This window comes from Euprymna scolopes, chromosome 26 (genome assembly GCF_053919585.1).
Source record: "Euprymna scolopes isolate OS-2025 chromosome 26, ASM5391958v1, whole genome shotgun sequence".
In the NCBI taxonomy this organism is placed as follows: Eukaryota; Metazoa; Mollusca; class Cephalopoda; order Sepiida; family Sepiolidae; genus Euprymna; species Euprymna scolopes.
This window is the reverse complement of record NC_136507.1, coordinates 19905577-19930610: the sequence shown is the minus strand read 5'-3', so window position 1 is coordinate 19930610 and position 25034 is coordinate 19905577. Positions and strand designations below refer to the sequence as shown.

The window sequence follows — 25034 nt, the reverse complement described above, 5'->3', positions numbered from 1 at the left end:
AGGGAAACCCTCTATACTGGGACAATTACTATTTTTGGACCCAACCAGAGTGCCCCTTTTGCCTTTTGTTTCGGGGAGCTGGTTTAACCCCACATTAAAAATGACCTTGTGTCACATTTTGTTTTGGTGGGAAAGCAAATAAATACTTATAGTATAGAAAATAATAAATACGAAATCTGTATTAATCAAAATATCATATTTAAGCATATTTTACGAACGGGCAATGCCGGGCAGCCTGCTACTATATATATATATATATATATATATATATATATATGTTAATTGTCATGGATGTGTTTAGGAGGTAAACTGATCATAAGTATAAAAAAATTCTCGGCGACCGGTTAAGGTCAATTAAGTGCTCTGACCTCCACAGTTCGTATTTGTATCCGTATGAATCGAATTATGTACAAATTTACTGGTGCTTTTATTTAATCATCCAAGCAAGCAATGATCGCTTTTTTATATACATATATTTGCTTACTGAGTGCAGCTTGGATGTAGGTAAAAGTATTACAATCTGTTTTTATTTTATTTTGTTTCGCTTTCGGCAATACTTCACTGCACTGTGACTGTATAAAAACGCAACAATAGAGAATCTTAAGCTGCGTCTACTTAAATAAAGCGTAATAGACAACCGGCTATACATAGTCGCTTTAGAGATGTGTGTATATTTTAAACGTATGACAGAACAATAAAGATTCGTTTAATTTTAAGTGTGACAGACTTACGGAAATGTTTTTGTTTATTTAAATATGACAGACTGACAGAAAATTAGTTTTTCATATGAATTTAAGCGTAACAGACAGATAAAAATATTTTTCCAAACTTAAGTGTGACAAAAAAATTTTTTGTTGTTGTTGTTTTAATTTTAGCATAACAGACTAACAAACTCTTTTTTTTCTGTTTTTTTTTTTTAATTTTACCATGATAAACTAACAAACTGTTTTTGTTTTTTTTTTGTTGTTTTTTTTTTTACTGGCAAAGCAACTAAAATGTTTATTGTTTTCTTTTTTAACTTAACCGTGACAGGCGGACTAAAATGTTTTTAATCGGCCTGTGACCGGCTGATTAAAATGTTTGTTTCAAACATACGCATGACAGGCTGTCTAAAATGTTTTTCAAACTTACGCGTGACAGGCCGACGAAAATATTATTAAACTTTAGCATGACAGACTGACTTTTTTTTAACGGCAGTATTACGCACTGATGAAAATGCTTTTTAAACCTTTTGAGTGACAGAGGAGGCCATGTGCCATAAAAATGGACTAATCACTCTCCCTTAACACTAGCGCCCAAATACATATATTTGGTGACTTTAATCGCCACCACAGTAATTGGCTTCTCTAACTAAACAGACATAGCTGGTAGCATCATCCATAACTTTGGTATATCCCATTCCTTGCCACAGACAGTAACGTTCCCAACCCGTCTTCCAAATCGTCAGGACCAGCAAGCCTCACTTCTGGACCTATTTCTGGGCACAGTTCCTGAGGATTGTGTAACAAACGCCCATTGCCCATTTGGCAATGCTGATCATGCTGTGATAATGATAAATATCGCTCTAAACTCTCGATCCCAAGATGAAGAGCCATTGTTCAAAACAACAAGCTACTACAATACATTTTTCGTTAGGTTTATGTAGTGAATAATCGAAAAATAATTAATATGCCGTCTTTTTTTTATTACCTGTCTTCGAAGAATATCATTATATAATAGTTCCTCATTTCTTTACTGGTCTTGGATATGATCTTAGACTATATCCGATGGTGAGGGCCCCAGCTTGCGGGCTTTGGGGAGTGTGGAGCCACCCTTTAATTGCCATTGCTCCCAGGTCCACTCTGATCCGGAGTGGTAGTACCTGTTAGAGTCCCATGAATTAAATATAAACCAACTTGGAAAAAATATATTCTATCAAAAAGATAATTCTTCAAAATCACTGGATTCGGCATTAAATGACCTGAAAAGGGTTGATATGCCGTAACACAAAAAGCAGTCCTTTGCAATATCATTGAATTCTGCAGGATCTTTGGAACCGCATCGGTAGGTGTATCAGAATTTTTGTAGGAATTTTTGACACCCCTAACACGAAACTGCGAATAAAATATAAAAAAAACTCGTAATTTCTCTTTTAAAAGTGGGTTGTTTATTTTCTTTATGGATTATACTTCCAAAATAAACTATTAAAGTTGTTTTAAATGTAATAGAAATATTTTTTTAAAACAGTAATGAATTTTACGAACTCAATATTTTTCAATTTTTAAACTTTAAAAATCTATCAAAATTTTTCTATTGATTCTACTTTTACGATATTTTCAGGGTCAATGTGAAATTTTATGCTCTTTCCAATAAACCGAATATAATATTTTAGACAAACGTTTTTTTTTTTAACTCACGCTCCCCCCCCCCCATTTTCAAGTGTCTATTAAAAAGTAAATAATTAATTTACTCACCAAAGTTTTATATATCACAAATTGAAGAGAAAAGGTCAATAAATAATATATTCAAATTTAAAACAAAAAAAGTAGTGTTTTTTAGAAATTTACCTGTAAAGTCCGAAGTTTAAAACCTTTTTTAAAAAAAAAAAACACGTTGCTTTTTGTTTTTTTTTTTAATGAAACCTTGGTCCTTGCTCCTTCAATCGAAAAAAAAATTAGGGCTTGAATTACATTTTTCGAAGAGTTATAAGCTTGGAAAGATGGGGTGGAATTATTCACTATTTTTCACGAAATTTCTGACATCGGTTGCATAGTAAAAGTTTCTGGCATCGGTTGCATAGTAAAAGGCAGGCAATGCACTGTTGCATCGTTCCACAGAAACACTTTCATCAAACTAACACTTCACATTGTATTTAACCTCCTTTCCAGAAGATTGATAATATATCTGCGCATTTACCTCTTAAGAGAAAAAGCAAAACCAGAGATAGTCGAACCAATTAATCAAAGTTTGAATGTGTCGTTGAAAGGTGTGACAGATTGAAATTGATTGAAATTGAGTTTCAAATTTTGTTTTGTGATTGTCTGCAAAACAATTTTGTTTTGGATGATTGGTTAGGACAGGAAATGGCGAATAAGACAACTGAAGTCCGGCAGCCAGGATTGGGGGGGGGTTATGACTTGCTGTATATTTGTTTTGTTTTTTTTATTTTATTCTCATTCACCCCAAAACAAGGCGCAGTGGACGTAAAGGGCTACAATTTGGAACCTTATCTCCAAAGGCACTATGCGGGGAGTTGAGAAGCAAGATGTCTGCTCACATTACATTTTAACTTCTACATGTCAGTATTGTCAGGGGAGCTGGAAACCGGTAGAGAATACTGAATATCTCACAGTTCGATGGAAGAAACTATTAGTATGAGTAGAAGACTTCCCGACAATCTATGGATCTCTACAGTGAGGGGGGTGGCATTTTGCTGCTTGCTGGATTCCTATTTACTCACCTTCCCACAAGGGCAGAGTTAGACATAAGGTCGGTTTTTAATGTGGGGAAAATCCACCTCCCCAAAAAGGGGCACTCTGCATAGGAACAAAACTAAAAATTGTCACAGTCATGAAGGATGTGTTATTGAAAGAATGTAGATTCATTTACATAAATATACAAGTGAGGAAATGATTATTGAAGGAATAAGAATTCGTTGGCTGGAAAAAGAATTAAGTAACGTTGCTTGCGATTTATGAGAGGCTGACGATAGATCAGGGGTTGAGTGGCCATGCCAACCAGGGCGGCTCTTCGTTACTGGTTGAGGGTCCAGCCACGTCATTTCCTGTTTTATAGGCATCTTTCTCTTTTGCGCTGGATCCTCAACGAGTCAACATGTAATGAAGAGCCACCTTATTAAATTCATTAACAATATGGAGGATGGGATCATCAATTACATAAGAAGACCATCCTGTCCTCCACAGATTGATTAATCGAGTTAGCCTGGGAATTTCAATTCGAAGAAGAGAGATGGAGGGCCATAGCTGTCAATGCCTGTACCAGGCAGGACACTACTTAAAGGATTCGGCCAGTGTCTCGGTTGAGTGCGCTTTCCTTTTTCCCACATGGTGAGAATAGTGCACTGTGTCATCAGTAAATATGCCCATCTTTGGCACAATTTCATCAGGGATGTTGTTTATGAAACTCTGGAAAAATAAAAGTCCAAGCATCAACTCTTGGGACACACCGGCATTATTGTCATATTGTTTAGTTGTACAACCAATTAAGGCAACCTGGATCTTGATTCTGGTTAGAAATGATCTGGCGCTTTTATATTATACAAGTTGCTTACGATTTATGAGAGGCTGGTGAGAGGTCAGTAGAGCTGGTTGGGTGACCATGCCAACCGGAGCGGCTTTTCGTTACATGTTGACTGGTTGAGGGTCCAGCGCGGAAGAGAAAGAGATCTATGAAACGGGAAGTGACGTGGCTGTGTCGCTCTCTAGTTACAAGAGTTAAAGGGCGATAATCGAGTTAGCCTGGGAATCGTTGTTCATTTGTACATTTTGATTTATTCATCTACAAAAAAGAAAAAACAATCTCACCAAGAAAATATTGTAAAAGTCTAATAGCTGCAACAAAATGTATAAAAAAAAGTACCAGCAAATCCATTGAGTCGCAGAAATCAAAAAAGTTGGAAAATCTATAATACTGAAAAGTTCATTATTCTGTTTTGTTTGTTTTATTTTTATTTTTTTGATATTTATTTTTTTTCTCTTTTGACAGGATGCCCCCATGGCTGCGGCAAGCACCAAATCTGTGTGGTCAGTGCAATGGGCGGCCGCTGTGTCAAGAAACATCCAGTCAGAGAAGGGTAAGCATATTGTGTGTCAATAACGTGGTTAACACGATACTGAGTTGAATGCAACTTGTTTGTGTCAAGTTTGAATGTGATAGGGGTCAAACAAAGGTTACTGGTGACATAGCTCAAACCCATTGACGAGACAGATCAGTGAGTGTATTTTGGGTGCAAGCCAGTTAATTAGGAATTATAGCCTCATATATACTCATATATAAAAATTAATTAGGAATTACAGCCTCATATATACTCATATATAAAAAGGAGCGAGCATGTGCTTAGAGAGTTAGTCTAAATCTTCAGTTCGAAGATGAAGATTCTCATGGAGCGATGAGAGGTAGCTATGTATGGAAGATGAATCAACAGAGAAATTCCCTACCTCCTTCTAAGGATAGGCAGAGAACAGGGGCGCGACATTCGACCATGAAACAAATAAAGTCCTAATTGTCCAAAAAATGAGACTTGCATTGTTGTAATGGACTTTTGCTTCAGGTGAACCGACACAATTAAGAAATGTGAAGAAGATATATTATTTTATAACCGCCCCTTAAAAGGGCTGATGTGCCATAAATATGAACGTTGACTCGAAATAAGCAGACACAATCCTTTTTTTTCCCCTGTGCATACGTAAAAAGTAAAGCAGTATATAGCAGTGGGAGGGATGGGGGAGTCAAAATTTGGTTCCCTAAACAAAACCTGCAAGAAATGTAGATGTCGAATTATATTACATAGAAATGACGTCACTTGTTTGAAGGCAAAACAGAGTTTCTAGCCAGTCGGATTTGAGAAGCAAGAGAGGCGACATATGAATCTAAGTGAATGTTGTCTCGAGACTCTGCCTGTATGTCGACACAGCTAGCCCTCAATTCATGGCCAGACACAGCTAGCTCTCGATTCACATCCAGACACAACTAGCCCTCGATTCACAGTAAGACACAGCTAGCCCTCGATACACTGTCAAACACAGCTAGTTCTCATTATATGGCCAGACATACCATGCCCTCACTACACAAGAAGCTAGCTTTCACTACTTGGTAAGACTTTACGCCCTTGCTACAGAGTGAGACTTAACTGGTCCTCAATACACTGCTAAACTAAACTAACCCTCGATACCACCAGATTAAACTAGCCCTCAATAAACTGCCAGACTAAACTAGCCTTTGATACACGACCAAACTAAACTAGCCCTCGATATACAAGCAGACTAAACTAACCCTCGAGATATGATCAGACTAAACTAACCGTTGATATATGGCCAAACTAAACTAGCCCTTAACACACGACCAGATTAAACTAGCCTTCGATAAAGGACAAAACTAAACTAGCTCTCAGCACACAACTAGGCTAAACTAGCCCCCAGTACACGCCAGACTAAACTAGCCCTCTATACACAACCAGAAAAAAACTAGCCCTTAATATATGACCAGAATAAACTAGCCTTCAACACACGACCAGACATAGCTAGCCCTAAATACAGAGCCAGACACAACTAATCCTAACTACACAGCCAGCCACAACTAACCCTAACTACACAGCCAGCCACAACTAACCCTAACTACACGGCAAGACACAACTAACACTCCTAGACACAACTTTAAAAAAATCTGACCCTTGAATCCTTATTTTATATTCTCCAAAACACGACCCCAACAATTTTCCAAAAGTCTGACTCTAGACTTCACTTTTTCCGCCAAAATAGCCTATAGTCTAAAATGAAACTGACAGCACTCTCACGACATTTGCATTATTAGCACGACTTCTTAACTTCACCATGTTCTCTTTGCTGTCAGATACTCGATACCTCATCCTCCACAATTCGTCCTTCTTATTGCAGCCACTCCTCCCATATGCAAATTATATTTGGAAAGCAATGTTTAAAAAACGTTTTTGTTAATTTGCACCTTGTTGGTTCACTGTTAAAACTGCTTGTGCAAAAATCCGCGATTATATAACATTGAAAATTTTACATATATTAGGGTGCAAAACAGATAGGAGGGGGAGGTGATAAAAGCTAAGAAAGTGGTATGGTGCAATGAGTATAATAAAAAAGTACATAGTAGACATTTTCATTCAATCCCGAGCAACTTCAGACTTTCTAAATAAAATTCGGCACTTGAGCATTTTAGGTTTGGAGGACAATTTTTTTTGTTTGCTTTCATTTTTGAAGAATGTCAAGGGGAGATAACTCAAAGAGTTTTAAAAAATTTGTATAACACGTGTGAAAGCAAAGAAAAACGCACTAAATTAACAATAACAGTAAATAAAACATTATCTGAACATTTATTAAATGAAAATAAAAATTTTTAGGTTTTATAAAATAACAAATGGGGAAAATAATGCTTATATGCTTAAATATGATATTTTAATTTGTCCAGATATTATTATAGAGTCGTGATTTCAAAAGTAAAAAAAAAAGTATTTGAGTGCCATCAGTTAGAATCGAAACTGAAACTGTATAACGATTTTTTCAACTTTGACCCATTTTTGACCCCTTAAAAACTATTTTAACCAGCATAAAAGACCATTAAAAGAACGGTCCATAAAAATTCTGATCATCTGAAGCATCTAGCGCCACTCTGCGACTTTTAGTTTCGGAGGAGATAGAGTTTGAAAATATGGAGACAGACAGACAGACGGGCAGACAGACAGACATATAGTCTTTTATATATTAGACTAGCCTGGGTGCCCGGCGTTGCCCGGGTGTTTGGAGGTGTGTGTTGATAAAAAAAACAAGTGGTAGTAGGCAGGTACCGCGAAGGAAGAAAAGAATGTGAAAAAAAAAGTGACGTCTTTGCCGTTGCGTCCATCGCCAAACCGGAATTGGCGAAAGTTAAAATTAAGGCTAGGCAATCGAAAAGAGGGGTGATTTTCAAAAATATCTGCGAAAAAGCGATCTCTCCCTATAGAAAAGTGCCGAGTTGAGGGTGAAGAAATTAATGTTTTAGCCAATTTTTTAATATTCATCATCCGAAAGATCGAGCTTCAAAACGATACTGATCTCGTGAAAATCCGTCGCCTTTGTCGAAAGTTTTAGGCAGACATACAAACATACATACATACACACATACATACATGATGATTGCAACGTCTTGTCAGACGAGTGCCACACCCTCAGACACTTAAAGTCCATGAGCCCAAAAATGACTTCCATCGCCACAGGACCATCTTTATAGACAAATGCCTGAGGGAGTATCTATACACAGATGATGTTACAGAGTCTTAGCTTCTCTCTCGGTTCAAAATGTTGAGATCCAGCAACAAGCAAGAGCAAGATAGCCAGCAACAAGTGAAACTGCAGACCAGCTTAATGCGGGTACTAGTCTCCCGCTTTATGGTTTTTTTAAATCAGAGATTAGCTTCTCCTAGAAAGGTTGCCTACACCACGGCTTACAGGAGCCCTCTCCACGCCAACACACACATACATACGCACAAACACATACGGTGCTAGTTGGCCGTTGACCCCGAAAAAGGGTTCATTTACCCTTTGGAAGGTCTTGTTTTTAATCCCTCAGGGAGACAAGTCTGGTGGGGGAACCAGTTTAGTCGCCGGTGACCTTACCATGAGGCAGGTAGTACTGGGTTACATGGTACCAGTAGCATATGACATGACATGACTACATACATACATACATACATACATATATATTTAAACAGACAGGTAAGATTTATATATATTATAGATTAGAATTCTGAAATAAATTACAACCGCATTGAATCAATGTGTCCCACCAGCTGCTTGGTCAGTGTGAGGCAGAATTACTCAGCAGAGGGGAGGGCGTCAATTCACATGAGAAAATACATAATTTGTGACTGCTATAAATCTAAATAATACAGATTCTTGATTACATTTGCCGAAATGTGTATCATTTAGATCATTTTCTTATCTATTTTGCTATTTGCACACCATTTCGGCCGATGACCTAACCCAAATCTCTACCTACCTATCTACCTATCTATTTACCTACCTATCTACCTATCTATTTACCTATCTACCTATCTATTTACCTACCTATCTACCTACCTATCTACCTATTTATTTATTTACCTACCTATCCACCTATCTATCTACTTATCTACCTATCTATTTATCTACCTATCTATCTATCTACCTACCTACCTACCTATCTATTTACCTACCTACCTATCTATTTACCTACCTATCTATTTACCTACCTATCTACCTATCTATCTATTTATCTACCTATCTATCTATTTATCTACCTATCTATCTGTCTACCTACCTACCTATCTATCTATCTACCTATCTATCTATCTATCTACCTACCTACCTACCTACCTACCTATCTATCTATTTATCTACCTATCTATCTATCTATTTATCTATCTATCTATCCATTTATCTACCTATCTACCTATCTATCTATTTATCTACCTATCTATCTATCTATCTACCTACCTACCTACCTGTCTATCTATCTACGCACCTACCTGTTATATTATAAACCCTTTTCAAGAATTCAAAAACACAGCAACCATTGGTGTAAGCAATAGTCCGTTTTTATTCCTCGTTATCTTTCTTGCTTATGGTAGATGGAGAGAGGAGTGGGAGAGTGACAGAGATAATTATTGTGGCGTCCGCTTGGTTGACAATTAAATCTCCAACTCGCAATCTTTTTTCTTGTGTGACTTTTCCCCGTCAATCTTTTCAAAACATCCACATAACCAGATCCCTTTCTGTTACATTTTTTCGCAACAATAACAAAGTTTGTTTATATTCGTGAGAAATATTGAAACAATTCCAGTTTAGTTTGTCAATTTCTCACATTCCATCCGCAGACGCGTGCCACATTTTAATCCATATAAATACATATATATATATATATATATATATATATATATATATATATATATATATATATATATACTAACATGTCAACCCGGCTTAGACCGGGTCATTCGTATAACATTCCTCCCTCTGTATTTAAAAAAATGTATGCATAACATCGTACATTTCACTCCCCTGTCTCCTCCACCATAGCTTACAATGTAACATATATCAACAATATAACATTTCAACAATTACATTAACAATTTTCAACAATAATAATGACAAAGTATTTCAACACTTAGACAACATCGTTTTTTTCTTTTTCTTTTTTTCCCCTCTTTTTTTAATGCATTTTAGAGTCTAACAGAAGACAATAAATCATCTCTTTTATCCACTTTTTTTATGACTCTTTTTCAATATTTCATTCTGTTTTCTCTGACTCTTCTTCTTCGAGTCCACATACAACACATTTTGAAATTGGAAATATATTCCACATTTTTATATTTCTTTGAATGTCATTAATCCTTTTAATTGTCTTTGTCTATTTCCGATGCATGATCTTCGATCATCGACGGTAACCGCGTTGTAATTTAAAATTAACATCGGTAAATGACACCCGATAGTATCATGTATGCTTCTGCTCTAGTTTGATTTCTTTTCTTTTCTTTAAACTTTCTTTAAAATTTCAACATACTCTGATTGAAATGAGAAGCAACTACTATCTTACCAAAATGTCATCCAACGTCTGTTACAGGGAGGAAACGGTTATTTATTTTATTTTCATTTAATTATTTCTTTTTTTTTTCTCTTTAATTAGGATGGTGAGAAGGTGGCGTGTCTCGTTTTGAGGACGAACTTATTTTCTTTCCTATTGTGGGGGGGTTGCAGTTGGGTGTTGCGCCCCCAATTAAACACGTGTTCGTAAACAACAAACTTGTCGCATGCAGTGAGACAGAATAACTATAACAAACAAATAGAGAAAAGTTTAAATAGAAGTTTTATTTCTCGCGTGCACCTGAGAGAATGAAAACGTTATTGTGTGTGTGTGTGTGTGTGTGTGTGTGTGTGTGTGTGTGTGTGTGTGTGTGTGTGTGTGTGTGTGAGAGAGAGAGAGAGGAGAGGAATTTCAGTCCGCGTACGTATGGGTGTCGAACGGTAGAGCTAATGTCTCTTGAAAGAAAAGGCTGGAAAAGTGTTCACTTTAAAACTCTTACCAGGTTGCGAGGCTGATTCCCAGAAGGAGCGAGAGAAAAAGAGAGGAAGAATTATCCGGGCGTCCCCTTTTATATCTCCCAAGGGCAGATAACCAGGTCGCTTTTTGCGACACCTGCCGGCTGGTTGGTGCAGTTATTGCTGGGGAGGAGAAGATAACTGCTACACTATAAAGAGAATATTTCTTTAACCCATCCTAAACATCCCCCCCGTTCTTTCGTCCACTATTCTCTCTCCTAGCCCCTGCCTGCACTATTCCTATTCATTTCTGTGTCGATTTTTATGTCTTTTGTAGGACGAAATTTACTATCTTCATAGCCACTTACGTCCGCAATATTTTCGAATCTCGCAATTAGGCCATTTATACTTCCTACCGACATACGTCGCAAGATACGTCAGATTCTTCATTGGAATTCTTCCGCCGATGTCGACACTTCTGCATTGGAAAATCAGTATCTTCTGGCTCTGAGTCATTCTCCGAATCACTTGATACCTCGGGAGCGGCCAATGCAGCTTTCCTTAACGGCCTCTCTGTAGTGGAGATCTCCCACTCCTTAATAGACGCTGCCCTGAGATGTTCTGCATGTGCCTTAGTCACAGAGCCCGTTAATTGATCCTACCAATCTATCTATCTACCTACCTACCTATCTATCTACCTACCTGGTAGGGAAATGTACACACAGAGACATATACAGACAGACACACAGACAATTTCACTTTTATATATAGACAGATTGTAGCTAAACAAGGAAGAACCATTAACTCACTTGTTAAAAATAGACCAAATCAAAAGGTGAGACATATATCATATATTTTTCCTGTTTCTTCTATTACAGGAGCACTTTTTTGAAGCACTTTCATCCAAAGAGCACTCTGGAGTTAGAAAGCTTTGCCATCGATGACAGCCGTCACCTGAAGCCACACCAAGCACCTGTCCCCCAAGAAGTGATGCAGCTGAGCAGCGATCACGTGGATCCTCGTGTCGAGACCAGGATTTCCAAGCGCGTGTCAGTACCTTCCTTGGGGCAACACGTGGAGAAACCAGCACTGACTGAAGCTCAGCTTCTTCAGAAGGAAATCAATGACACACACACCGACAATTTCCTCAGTGCCAATAAGCCCGGACTTGACGCGAAACAAAGAATGATGCCCTCGCCAACAGAAGGACGACAAACAAATCTGGCTACCTATTTTGTAAGTACTTTTGTTATTTACAGGGGTTTTGAAACGTCAGTATATATATTAGTGTTTGTGTGTGTATACATATATACTAGTGATGGGACAATTCCAATATTTTTTCCGATTCCGATACAATTACCGATACCGTGCTAAATTCCTGATTCCGATACAGTTACCTAATTCTGATTCCGATTCTTTATAAACCTCTAATTATTTAGCTATAAAATTGTTATCTCCCCCTATTTTCGCAAGAACACATGTTAAATATGCAGATATTTTCCTAAACGTCAAAATACATTGTATCAATGCCGAGGATCTATCGATTTTAGCTTTACTGGTATTTTAAAATCAATAAATATTTATTGTTTTATCATTATTACCAGCAATGGAAAACTTTGGTTTCAACAAAATCAAATAAAAAAGACATTAAAAGAATCGTTTTTGGCATCGGAAAATAGCAATCGATTTTTTCCAATTCCAATTCCGATACCCTCAAATCTTCCGGTTTTTCCGATTCCCGATTCTGATTAATTGTCCCAACACTAATATATACGTGTGTATATTTGTGTATCGCCTTGTTGGGAAACGAATCGATTTCTATAATATTGTCGGGGGTATATATAAACGAGTATATACATCTACACTGCATGTCAAATGATTAACGAGATAACATTTTTTTACTAGTTTCAAAAACTTACCGATAGTTTTGTATCAAAAGCTTTGGAAACATTGGCAATGCTGAGCTGCACGTATTGTGAAATTTTTGTACTGTTTCGCGCAATCTAAACAACTTGCCATCGTAATTGCTGAATCCATAGTATTTGAGGGATGTCAAATTATTTACAAGGCAGTTTGTTTCGTCAATAAAATGGGTGGTAAAGGTGGTTTGAGTAGTTCTGAAAAGAGTACTATTACAGAACAGCTAGCAAAAGATAAAACTACTTTCGAAATATCAAAAATGATAGGAAGGTACCATCAAACTGTGAAGACCTTTGTCAAGAACCCTACAAAGGTACGTAAGAGAGCTGATAAAGGTAATACTGGAGTTGTTTCACGCCGTTCTCTACTCCAAATAAAGCGTAAAGTTGTTAAGAACCCTGGGCAGACAAGTCGAAAAGTCTTTGACCAAGCCGGATTGAAGAATGTGTCAAAAGTACTCCATGTCGCCTTCTGACAGAATCTCCTGAAACTAAACGGAACCATGCCTCAGTCTGACATCGACATGGTTGCCGATTGGTACAAACAGAAATAAGTTTTTAGCCGTTCTTTCTTTAGTTAGTCCGTACGTTATGCTTTGAAAAAAAAATACAATTTTTGAATTCCAAACTGATTCAAAAAAAAAAATCGAATTCACGAAATTTGGTTTAAAAAGCCAATCTGGCAATCCTGGACAAAAAATATGAGAGTGACCTCCCTTTAATGCAGACTCGTTTTCAAATATCATTATAATAATATATGATCATTGTTGTTATGGCGCGAGAAAAGAACTTGTAATTTGAACGTGCAGTAGTCCTTTACCAAAGAAAGAAGTCGGTGAAAAGTTATGTAAAAAGAGAATAAAGCAGGGCAAAAAAAGAAGAACATTGTCTGCCAAAAGATGCTGAACAGAGGGAATAAATTAGAGATTGTCTCTTACAATGTGATCTTATTATTTTTATTGAACTATGTAGCACAATATTACTTTCTCATTATTTATTAGTACTTATTGCTTATTGGGAGGTGATGGTGGTCGACTGGTTAACGACACAGACTGATGATCTCGGTGTTCCAAGTTCGAATCCAGTTTCTTCCACAAAAAATAGTTTCACTTAGAATGTTGGCAACCTTTTCAAGGTCCCTCCCTTAAGTATCCGATGTCTTTCCAGAAAGAATTCTGAAAATAAAATATCAGGGAAACTAATGCCAACAATAGAATTTTCAGATTCATATGCTATGATAATGATTAATAGTACTTATTAATTTATCTCGTTTGGGTCAGTTCTATATTTAAAATACAACGGACACTATTTACATAAGAATGTGGATAAACTCATATTTACTGTTTGTTATCAGTTGTTCTCTCCAAAACACTAAATTTTTTGTGCTATCCAGATAAAATATCGGCTTTATCAAAAAACATCCATAGATTAAATATATGTCTCATTCCGTGGAATTTCACCAGGTCACGTTATTAAATAATTAATTGAATAAGTCATCTTTTGCTTATCTATCAAGATGTGCATTGACTTTAGATTAGAATTTTTTGGTGCATATAAGGAGACAGAAATTTTTAAACACACCGGAAGTTGGCACACGCGTCTCAAGGTGTGTATTGATTTTAGATTAGAATTCTTTTCGCTTTTTTTTTTTTTCGTCAAAAATTTATCAATGAAATTTGCTTATTCTTTATTCTCTTTTCTGATTATTATCTAATATATAAAAAGGCAAAATGGGCGCGAGCGTTTGTGTTTGTCCACGAAAGGCTTTTTGCGTTGGGGTTCTCGTGTCCGTTAGATTTCACGAGAAGTTTTCGCATATTTCCCTGATCGTAATGTCTCAGATTCGCAAACGGGCACCGTCTCTAACTTTTTTTTTTTTTACATCAAGTTAAACAAAATTCCCACTATGGCGTCGTCTCGGGTGTTTGTTTGGCTTTTCCATATAAAGCGAAACTGTTCGAAAAGTGACAAAGCATCCGAATTATCGTACCTTCGATTGATTAGGCTTAAATTCGATGCACGCAACTTCCACTTGCACGATGGCGACATCGGCTAATGAGTTACGTTTTTTCACCTTCTTTCCCTCCTTCACCTTACGGGTTTGTGCCTGCTTACTATCACTTTTGTTTTTTGTTTGTTTTTTTAACCTCACCTTCTTTTCCTCCTTTGCGTTACGGGTTCCAGCCTACTACCGCTTCTTTTTAATACCTCTCTCCACCCTGTTGTTTCTCCACCCCCACCGGGCTGCTTTTTCCCCTCCCTTACTACACCACCGCAACACACCTGCGCAACGCCAGGTACCCCCGCTAGTCATATATAAAGTAATTCAAATGTTTGATTAAGGACTCGTGGCATAACGGATAAAGTACTAAATAGGAAATCAGTTCTAAAGTGATACTCTCCTGAAGGTTGAAGGTTCAATTCTTAGTATGGGTGATACTAAGAATACTTAAGACTTCTACACAGTTATGGCTGATGGGACGAAAATATGCTGTCACTGTCAATTAAATGAAGGGTTCCGTTTGAAATTCCCAAGTTTGACAGAAAGATTCCCGATATCGATAAGATACACCTGAAGAAGCTCAGAGGTTGCATCGGTTGAAACGTTGTGAGAATAACACTTAAGATGAGAATAGTTGTTCAAATAATACAATTTATCAATCCTTATCTCAAAAAATTTTCGAAAACGTGACACAAACTAAATGTTAAAATATACCTTAGATCTGGGATTGAGTTATGTTAAAAACTCATAAAGTACAAAGTAAAACTGTGAATTACTTAAGACTTCTACCTGGTTACAACTGACAGAACAAGAGCATGCTACCCTCATCCTCCGTGAAGTAAATAAAGAGTTCCGTTCAAAATTCCCTGCAGATTCCCCGAGTTTGACAGAAAGATTCCTAAGTTCGACAGAAAGATTCCCAACTGCAACAAAATACACCTGAAGAAGGTTGGAGGTTACATCGGCCAAAAAAAACGTTGCGTGAATAATATTCAAAATGAGAATAGTAGTCTGAATAATACAAATTTATCAATCCTCATCGCAGGGAAATTCAGAAACATAGCACAAACTAAATGTTAAACTATACCTTAGATCTGGGATTGAGTTATGTTTGCAAAAAAAAATGTTTTAATTATTTTAAATAGCCGTAATTTATAATTAACTTAAGAAATCACTCATCTCTTTCTTAGTCATCGATTAAGATGTGGCTTAATTGATTATCAAAACTTGTTTCTTTTGTCAAAAAATTATGAATAATTTTTAATTTTTATTCTTTTTACTTTTTATCAAAATTTAAAGTCATTAAAATGTTTTAATTAGTTTTTCTATCTTTCTTTTGAATTTTAAGATGTCATTGAGAAAAGACCCGGTCGTCCAGCAGAAAGTTTTGAAGAAATTGCCAGGTAGGTGCACCGTTTTCAAATAACTAATGGAGTTTTTTTTTTTTTTTTCTATTCCTTGTTTGTTTTTTTGTTTGTTTTTAATGAAGAGTTTAGATTGAAAGTTTTTTGCATTTAATAATGATGGCAACCTTCCATTTTGTGAGACAATGGCGTTCTGCATCTAGTCTGGTACACTACAGCATCTGCTGTGGATATATAATTTAGTGTTTGGACGATTAATTCGAATTGGAATTGGAAAAATGAGAACATCTTGGGGTATCGGAACTGGTATCGGAACTGGTATCGGAATCAGAAAATGAGTTTATTTCCTAATGTTAAAAGCAATTCTTTCAATTGTTTTTTGGGTTTTTTTTGGGGGGGAGGGGCTTTGTTTAAAACAAACTCTAACACTGCTGGTTGTCATGGTAAAATAATAAAGGTTTACTGATTTTAAGCTGCAATTAAAACTAAAATCGATAGATCGTCTCCTACAAGTATATTTTTATGTTTGAGAAAATATTCGAAGATTTAACATTGTGTTTTTATGGTAATCAGCAAAAAAAAAAAAAAGCAACTTTATAGTTAAATATTTAGAGATTTATAAAGAATCAGAATCAGTAATTGTATTGGAATGAGGAAAAATATTGAAATCGTCCCATCACTAATATAGTCCAATTATTGATTTACAGCTTTGTTGGCACTTGATACAGTGGTAGTGGTGGTGAGAGCGGCAGGGAGGGGGGGGGACTGTATCCTCTGTCACATGTTAGTTCTCTTTTCTTTCTATTGTCTTTCTCTCTTCTCTTCTGCCTATTAACTCTGTACACCCAACTCTATGCCAATTGAGCTTGGATTTATAACTGCTAACTGCTAACTCCCCGTGTTGCACTGATGCAGTGAAGCTGGAGTGATTTCTCCAGGTGCAGGCTTGAGTGGGTGATAATAATGTTGGATAAAGGAATTTGGAGATCATGCACACTCACACACAAATTCCAGGTTAGCAGAGAACAAATAAAATACCAGGTTGGACTTTGACCTCTGATGGAACAAAGAGATCCAGGTCGGACTTGTACACACATATTGACCTCTAATGGAACAAAGGAAGAAGTTGTCAATAAAAGCAAGAGGTTCGACGAACCCAAAACTAGAGAGACGGAGAGGGGCAGACAATTGTTACATCGTTAGTTTATAAACCCCAACCTCCGCCTTTCACCACCCTTGCTCGACACGTCCGACGACCACTAACAGGCAAAATAATAAATAACTTGTATCAGAAGTCTTTGTCTAACGCAAAGCAACAACACTTTTTGGTTAAAACGTCAAGCAGGGGTTCGCTAGTCACAAGTTGAGTCGAGTAGAGTTCGTTGTTCACGACACGAGATACACGTGGACGTTCTCTATTCGCATATCTTAAAACACTCCTCCCAGTCCTCCCAGCGACTCGCTTTTTATAATGTTTCGGGCATACCCAATTTGCATATACCACACGAGACTGCTAGTGATCTATGCTTGACCGAAGGCTTTAAAAGACAACAGCCACCATCTTGGGCCTCTTTTTTTTTTCTTTTTCTGTCTTTCAGCCTGCTGCCGAGACAGATTCTCGCGCGTTTCTGAGGTAGGTCCTCTCTATGTCTAACACATAACTAAATACAGTTTTGTTATAAAATCGTCTGTGTTTGATTGTCAAAATGGCTGGAACAAGCCAGAGTGTATTTATATTTATTCGCAGAATGCATCTTTGTAGAAGTGCAACAAACATGAATATATATATATATATATATATATATATATATATATATATATATATATATATACATACATGACAGCGATAAACAGATAAATTGTTATAGAGAGACCGAACTATACAACAAGGAGATCCAGGTTTGTCCAGTTACCAGGATCCCCTTCTCAGTATTGTAGAGTCTGGTGGAAAGGCAAGCCAATACAGTTGGTGCCAGCACAACTGCAAGAATTGCCAGAAAGGTGTTGCAGAGATTCACTATCTGAACTCTATATCGAGACTCCAAATTGGATTTTTATTGGGATTTACTCCCTTAGGTTTTTGCTTTTCCGAAGGCATCCACAAAGTATTAGTGCTCTTTGCCCATGGCTATGGCTTTTGATGATAGTCTTCTTTAAATTACTTATTTAATTTATTTCCTTTGCAGGAGGTTAGGTACAAGATCAAGGTCAAGTGTGGATTTGATGAAAGTGTTTGTATAGAATGATCTGGATTCGAACATGGTGCAGTAAGATTTTCAGTCTATGTCGTAAACCACTTAACCACCGTCACCTCCTTGTTCAAATTAGTTATCTTACTGCATCGCAGATTAGGTCTTCAAGCCTTTATTAGTACATGTTGTCATTTCAACTCTAATCTTCAGTTTCTCCTTGTAAGACATTCATCGATAGAATTTGTCTTCTCTCTCCGCATGCTTAACAGGATCCCTAACCCTAATCCTGTGTGTGTGTTTGGATTCTTAATCCAGCAGGGGGATATGATGTGTCTAGTGTGTTAGGTATAAGTTAGTGTTAAGTTCATGCTTGCATGCCTTCTCGCTTCCAACTAACACCGCTAGCTAACCTCATGGTGAAAAGGGAGCAGCTATGCATAAGTCTTCCCTGCCAGTACATAGCCTCTCCATCATCAAGACTCCTACAGTGCCTTCACGTTGGCCACACACGGTAACTGGGTGCCTTGCGGCCCCAGGCTAAACTTGTAGGAGATCTCAGAGTAGTAGGGGACCCCAGATGTAGTGCGTTATGGCCCACGATGTGTGGACATGCCCTGGCACACTATCAACCCCTACCTCAGTGTCTTGTGGGTGTCGTTGGTTGGGCAAAGACTAGGGGAACCAACCCCAAAACCAAACACTACTGCCTTGTGGGCCTTATCACAGCAAAAGGCTAAGAGATGGGAACTCTGATTTCAAATCCTACTGCTACCTTGCAGTTATCCTCAAAAGGCTATGGAACCTCATCCAGAAAGAAAAGGCGTAGTAGTGGACACGATAGGGCGACTGTTTACCTCACTGAGATTACTTTCGGCCAGAAGCTGCAGCCTCCTTTGCTGCCAGTCGTCGCAGGTTCGTTCCACTGGACATGAACATTGGAGGTTCAGAGGGTGTCTATCTGATGCGCAACAGATACTGCACCTAAACTGCGCAAGCAAGTTAGGAGCCAAGGTGGAAAGTCCTGTGATGATGGAGTGAGACTATGCCAACACCAAGGGATAAAGCACTGAGGCCCCAATTAGTCATCATTAAGATTGACGGACTGTATGATGATGATGAACCCTAATCCTAACCCTAACCTCTACCCGATAAAACACAAAGAGTAATGCTTTATGCTTTACGCAGTTCACCAAAACAAAATAGATGATAATATGGAGATCTATATGCTAAAAAGTTAGAGGCTATGTTAAAATTATTAATGTAAAGTACTCGTGCAGCATACAGACCGTGCTGAAATAATAACAATATCATTTAGAAATCCATTTTTAACATGGGGAGGCCGTTTTGTAACTATTCTGTACTTTTACTTAATAACAATTTAATAAGCAAGATACAATAAAGCTTGAATTTAACTTAAAAATCTTATCTAAAAAAAATATAACACCGTTCGTAAACTGCACAAGTACCTAACGTTTTATTATAGTTAAGTTATCATCATATTCGTATTCACATTCGTTTTACATACTGACAGGTGTTGGACAGCTTTAACGGATTGAATTGAAAACTAACCTATCTCTGCCCAAGTTTTTATTTATCTCTCTTTCTCTCAAGTGTATTTTTATCGCTTCCTCCCGTGTTTTTCCTTACATTCCATTGCCAACTGATTTGGCCACCTTAACTTTTCCACATGTCTTGTTGAGCCGCCCTCTTAAATAATTAAGTTCTGCCCAATCACCACCATCATTATCAATCGTCTCTTCTGTGTTATCAATGTCTCTTCTGTATTATCAACGTCTCTTCAGTGTTATCAACGTCTCTTCAGTGTTATCAACGTCTCTTCTGTGTTATCAACGTCTCTTCTGTGTTATCAACGTCTCTTCAGTGTTATCAACGTCTCTTCTGTGTTATCAACGTCTCTTCAGTGTTATCAATGTCGCTTCTGTGTTATCAATGTCTCTTCTGTGTTATCAACGTCTCTTCTGTGTTATCAACGTCTCTTCAGAATTATCAACGTCTCTTCAGTGTTATCAACATCTCTTCTGTGTTATCAATGTCTCTTCAGTGTTATCAACGTCTCTTCAGTGTTATCAACGTTTCTTCAGTGTTATCAACGTCTCTTCTGTGTTATCAACGTCTCTTCAGTGTTATCAACGTCTCTTCAGTGTTATCAACGTCTCTTCTGTGTTATCAACGTCTCTTCTGTGTTATCAACGTCTCTTCTGTGTTATCAACGTCTCTTCTGTGTTATCAACGTCTCTTCAGTGTTATCAACGTCTCTTCAGTGTTATCAATGTCTCTTCTGTGTTATCAAAGTCTCTTCTGTGTTATCAATGTCTCTTCTGTGTTATCAACGTCTCTTCTGTGTTATCAATCGTCTCTTCTGTGAGAAAGAGATAGTAGTGAGGGGAGGAAGGGCAATCGTTTGATAAATTTCGAAATCGATTTTGTACTCTATCGAGGCAGGAAAGAATGCTCTAAGCTGCATCTTACTGGAAGAAAAATTACAAATATTGAAAACCATTAAGAATGCAATCATAGTAAGTATTAAAACTATTAAGTATATAATTATAAAAGTATATAGGTCTATTAACTATGTGCGACTATTAAGTATGTGGCCATAGTAAATCACGGCATCATCAGTGATGTTCGTGGTCTTCATCGGCAGCGATGGACTCAGAGTAATTATAGTATGTGTTGTGGTTGCAAGGTTGAACAATAATTAGTAAGGAAATACAATGAAGACGCAAACAACAAGATAACGCAATAATAAGTGTATTAAAGAAAAGGTATATTTACAATATGTACAAATGACGATGTCGAGTCAGAGAGTCTTGGTGGGAGGACATGTACGTTCTTCGGCGTCACTTCCGGTGGCATTTGAGTAAGACACACCAGGCCAACCTAGGCTTGCCATTTATAGTGTTATGTTATTCGCATATGCAAATAAGTGGTTGCCACTACAACACCCCCCTCCCAAGATTTGAAGTCACACAGATTTCAATATCTTTTTCTTTTTGGGTTTACCATTAATGGTTCATTCACTTTTCTTTTCCTACCTGATCTTCGGGGTTCAGGTGCATTTTGAGGCGGTTCCAAATTAAAAGATTCGTATATGATATCTATGGTGTCCTCCTCTTCGACTGTTGTCGTATCATCATCATCTTGGATATGACGTTTTTTTATCTGATTTAGGTGCCTTTTATGTATATTCTGTGGACCTTTAATCATGTATGTACAATCACCAATGCGTTTATCCACTACTCCACATTCCCAGTAAGATGTGTTATTTCTGTAGCACTTAAAATATACTCGATCTCCCGATTTATATTTCTTTCTTCTCGTGTGTGTAGTGTTTCGGATAATTGCCTGCCTTGGCAATAGTTTGTCAAACGCTGATTTTACCTTTCTGGCAAACATTAGATCAGCTGGTGATATGTTTGATGGTGTACTAGGATGTGGTGTAATCCTATATACTTGCAAGAATTGTTGCAAAGCTTTTTCTGTTGGTGTTCCAATGGATTTCTTTAACGCTCGTTTTAGCGTGTCCACGAACCTTTCCACGAGACCGTTCGACCTTGGATGATACGGCGGAGTCGTGATGTGCTTCACTCGGAACGTGTCGCAAAATTCCTTAAACTCTGCGGATGTGAACTGCGTTCCGTTGTCAGTGACCAGTGTGTCTGGTACACCGAATCTTGCAAACAACTCGTGTAGGAACCCTATTGAGTTGTTCGTTGTTGGATTCCTGCAACGCATTACCTCCGGCCATTTTGTGAAACTATCCACTACAATTAAATAATAGTTTTCACCTACTGGACCAGCGAAGTCCATGTGGATTCTCGACCATGGTTGGTCGGTTTTCGGCCAAGGTTTGTGTACTATAGGTGGAGATTTTGCCGCTAACTGGCATCCTTTACATTTATCAATTGTTGTCGCTATGTCAGTGTCCATGTTACGCCAGTACACGTAGCTTCTCATTAACGACTTCATTCGATTTATCCCCGGATGTCCTGTGTGGAAATCTCTTAACATCCTATTCTGCAATGTTTTGGGTATTACCACTCTCTCGCTGTATAGTAACACATCGTCACATATGGAGAAAACTTTGTGTCCGTTATAATTTTCTCTTTTATGTCCTTTATATATTCGTCTTTCTCGGCTTCCCTTTTAATGTCCGACAAAGTTACGGGTAGTTCCTTAATGATGTTTGCTACCATATTTTTTACTTCAACATTTGTCCGAATTGCTGCAATGACTGATTCTTCCAGATTGTGTTTCTGTGGTATCAGTCTTGACAGTCCATCCGCATGGCAAATCTTTTTTGATGCTAGATGTTGTAGCTGGAAATCGTAATTAAGTAGTATTGTACCCCAGTGCAGCAATCTATTTGCGGTGTATACCGGCAATCCTTTTTTTGATCCATAGATCGTGACTAACGGTTTATGGTTGGTTTCAAGTATGAATTGTCTACCATATAAATATCGGTGAAATTTAGTCACGGCAAAGATTATGCTCAACGCTTCTTTTTCGATTTGTGAATATGCCCTTTCGGCTGGTATCAGCGTTCTCGAAGCGTGCGCTATTGGTTTTCTAGACCCATCCGGCATAATATGTTGAATGCATGCTCCTAAGCTGTAGGAGCTAGCGTCACTAGCGACGACTATTTTTAAGTTTGTGACAAAGTGCGTTAAGAATAATTCGGATGTTAGTGCGCTCTTTATTTTGTCAAAAGCGGTTTGAAATTCTTGTGTCCAGTTCCACGGTGTATCCTTTTTAAGCAGATTATTTAAGGGGGCTCGCTAGTTATGCATTCCTTCAATAAAAGATTGGTAATAATTTGCGAGTCCTAAGAAACTCTGCAAGGTTGTTACATTATCAGGTGCTGGCATATTTTTTATTGCCGCAGATCTGTCTGGGTCTGGACGTTGTCCATGTTTGTTTATTATGTGTCCAAGATACTTAATCTCGCTCATACAAAAGTCACATTTACTTTCTTTTACTTTAAAGCCGAATTCTTGTATTCGAGTAAATACTTGTTTCAAATGTTCCTTATGTTCTTCTAGGGATTTGCTCCTGACAACAATGTCGTCCAGGTATGCACATGCGCACTCAATACCACTTAGCATGGTGTCCATCGCTTGCTGAAAGATGGCAGGCGTTACTTTGATGCCAAAAGGCAATCGGTTGTATTTGTATAATCCCTTATGCGTATTGATACATAGTATTTTTGAGCAATTCTCCTCGACCGGTATTTGCAAATACGCGTCGCTCAAGTCTATCTTGGAAAAAATATTACCCCCATTCAACTTCGTGAATATTTCCTCTGGGCTTGGTAGGGGGTAATGGTGATCTTTTAATAGGGAGTTGACCCCGGTCGAAAAGTCTGCGCACACTCTAACTTCGTCATTCTTTTTCTTTACGCATACGGTGGGGGCTGCCCACTCGCAGTGTTCTATTTTTGATAGAATTCCCGTCTGTTCCAATCTATTTAATTCTTTATCAATCTTTTCCAACCCAGCGAACGGAACATTTCGCTTTTTTCTAAAAATTGGGCTGGTGTTTTCTTTAAGTTCAAACGAGGCCTTGAATTTATTGCAGCGACCTAGGTTAGTCGTGAATGCCTCAGGAAATAATTCTTTTAAATCGTCTTTTATATTTACTGTTGTTGGAGAAGAACATTCTAATTTTTTACAGAATGTATTGATTGGCTTATCCCATAGTCCGAATTTCTCAATTAAATCTATTCCAAACAGATTTTCACTATTTTTTAGTACGAATATTTTTAATTTTTTCGAAATCCCTTTCAATTTTATCGGGAGGACAACTTCTCCTTCAAATTTTATACCACCACCAGTTACCGTCCGGGCTGCTTTACTAGTTTTCATCATGGCCGGTTTTCCCAACTTTTTCCACGTATTCAGGTTTATTATAGAAACATCGGAGCCGGAGTCGAGTTGTAACTTTATTGATGTTTTAAATATTTCCACTTTTACGTATTTTCGCCGATCTTTGTCTAATTTTGTATTTGATTTTGTTTGCTGTACTCTCTTTCTGGTGTAATCTTTATATCTGCAGCAATCGCTTTTGTGTCCCACCTTCTTACAAATGTAGCATTTTTTCTTCTTATGAGGACAATCTGATTCCCAATGCTTTTCTGCACATCTCTTACAGTTATATCTAGGAAGAGGCTTGTTATATTCTGTACTATATTTATGGTTATTATCTTTGGAATATCCCGTTCCATTGCTTTTCTTTGTAAAGTTCTTGGTTGGTGCGTATGGTTTTCTAACTTTTCTTACATATGCCACTCCGGATTCTTCTATATTTTTTTAATCCTTTTTTAGTGTAATGGCCCTTTCACAGTCCTCTGCTAGTTTCTGGAGGGTTAAATCTTGCTCAGATTCCAGCTTAGACAACACTCGTCTGCGTATTTCTGCATTTTTCGTGGAAACTAACCCTTGAGCGAAGATTAGACATTTAAAATCTTCTACCGTTAGTTCTGCAAGCTTAAAATTATCGCAGTTTTTATTGACAACTGATGCGTATGTCAAATAATCTTGGTTGTCCATCTTTCTTAGATTCATGCACAGCCATCTTTTATGAAAAAGAGATATATTTGGATTAAATAATTCTTTTAGTAATTTTACAGCTTCCATGAACTCTAATTCCGCAGTTTTTTTAGGTAATATGTAATCTACGAATTTGCTGTGTTCTGATGTACCCAATTTTCTGAGTAAGAGGCTCACTTTCTGACTATTTGGCCAATTTTTACAGTCCAATTGAAAAACAACCTCGTATGTTGTGTAGTATGCTTCAAAATT

General features: G+C 37.5%; 2 protein-coding genes across 3 annotated transcripts in view; one reads left to right on the top strand and one right to left on the bottom strand.

The window, feature by feature from the left end:
• The window catches only part of LOC145247944 (uncharacterized), a 677357-nt gene that overhangs the window by 492611 nt on the left and 159712 nt on the right, over positions 1-25034 (top strand). For both annotated transcript variants that reach the window (XM_080109587.1, XM_080109586.1), the window contains exons 3-5: positions 4705-4792; positions 11615-11972; positions 16006-16060. In XM_080109587.1, the coding sequence (XP_079965713.1) occupies positions 4705-4792; positions 11615-11972; positions 16006-16060 (501 nt within the window). The remainder of the gene's footprint in view (positions 1-4704; positions 4793-11614; positions 11973-16005; positions 16061-25034) is intronic.
• Positions 1-25034, bottom strand: part of LOC145247942 (uncharacterized) — a 206139-nt gene that overhangs the window by 45411 nt on the left and 135694 nt on the right. The gene's annotated exons all lie outside the window — the stretch shown is intronic.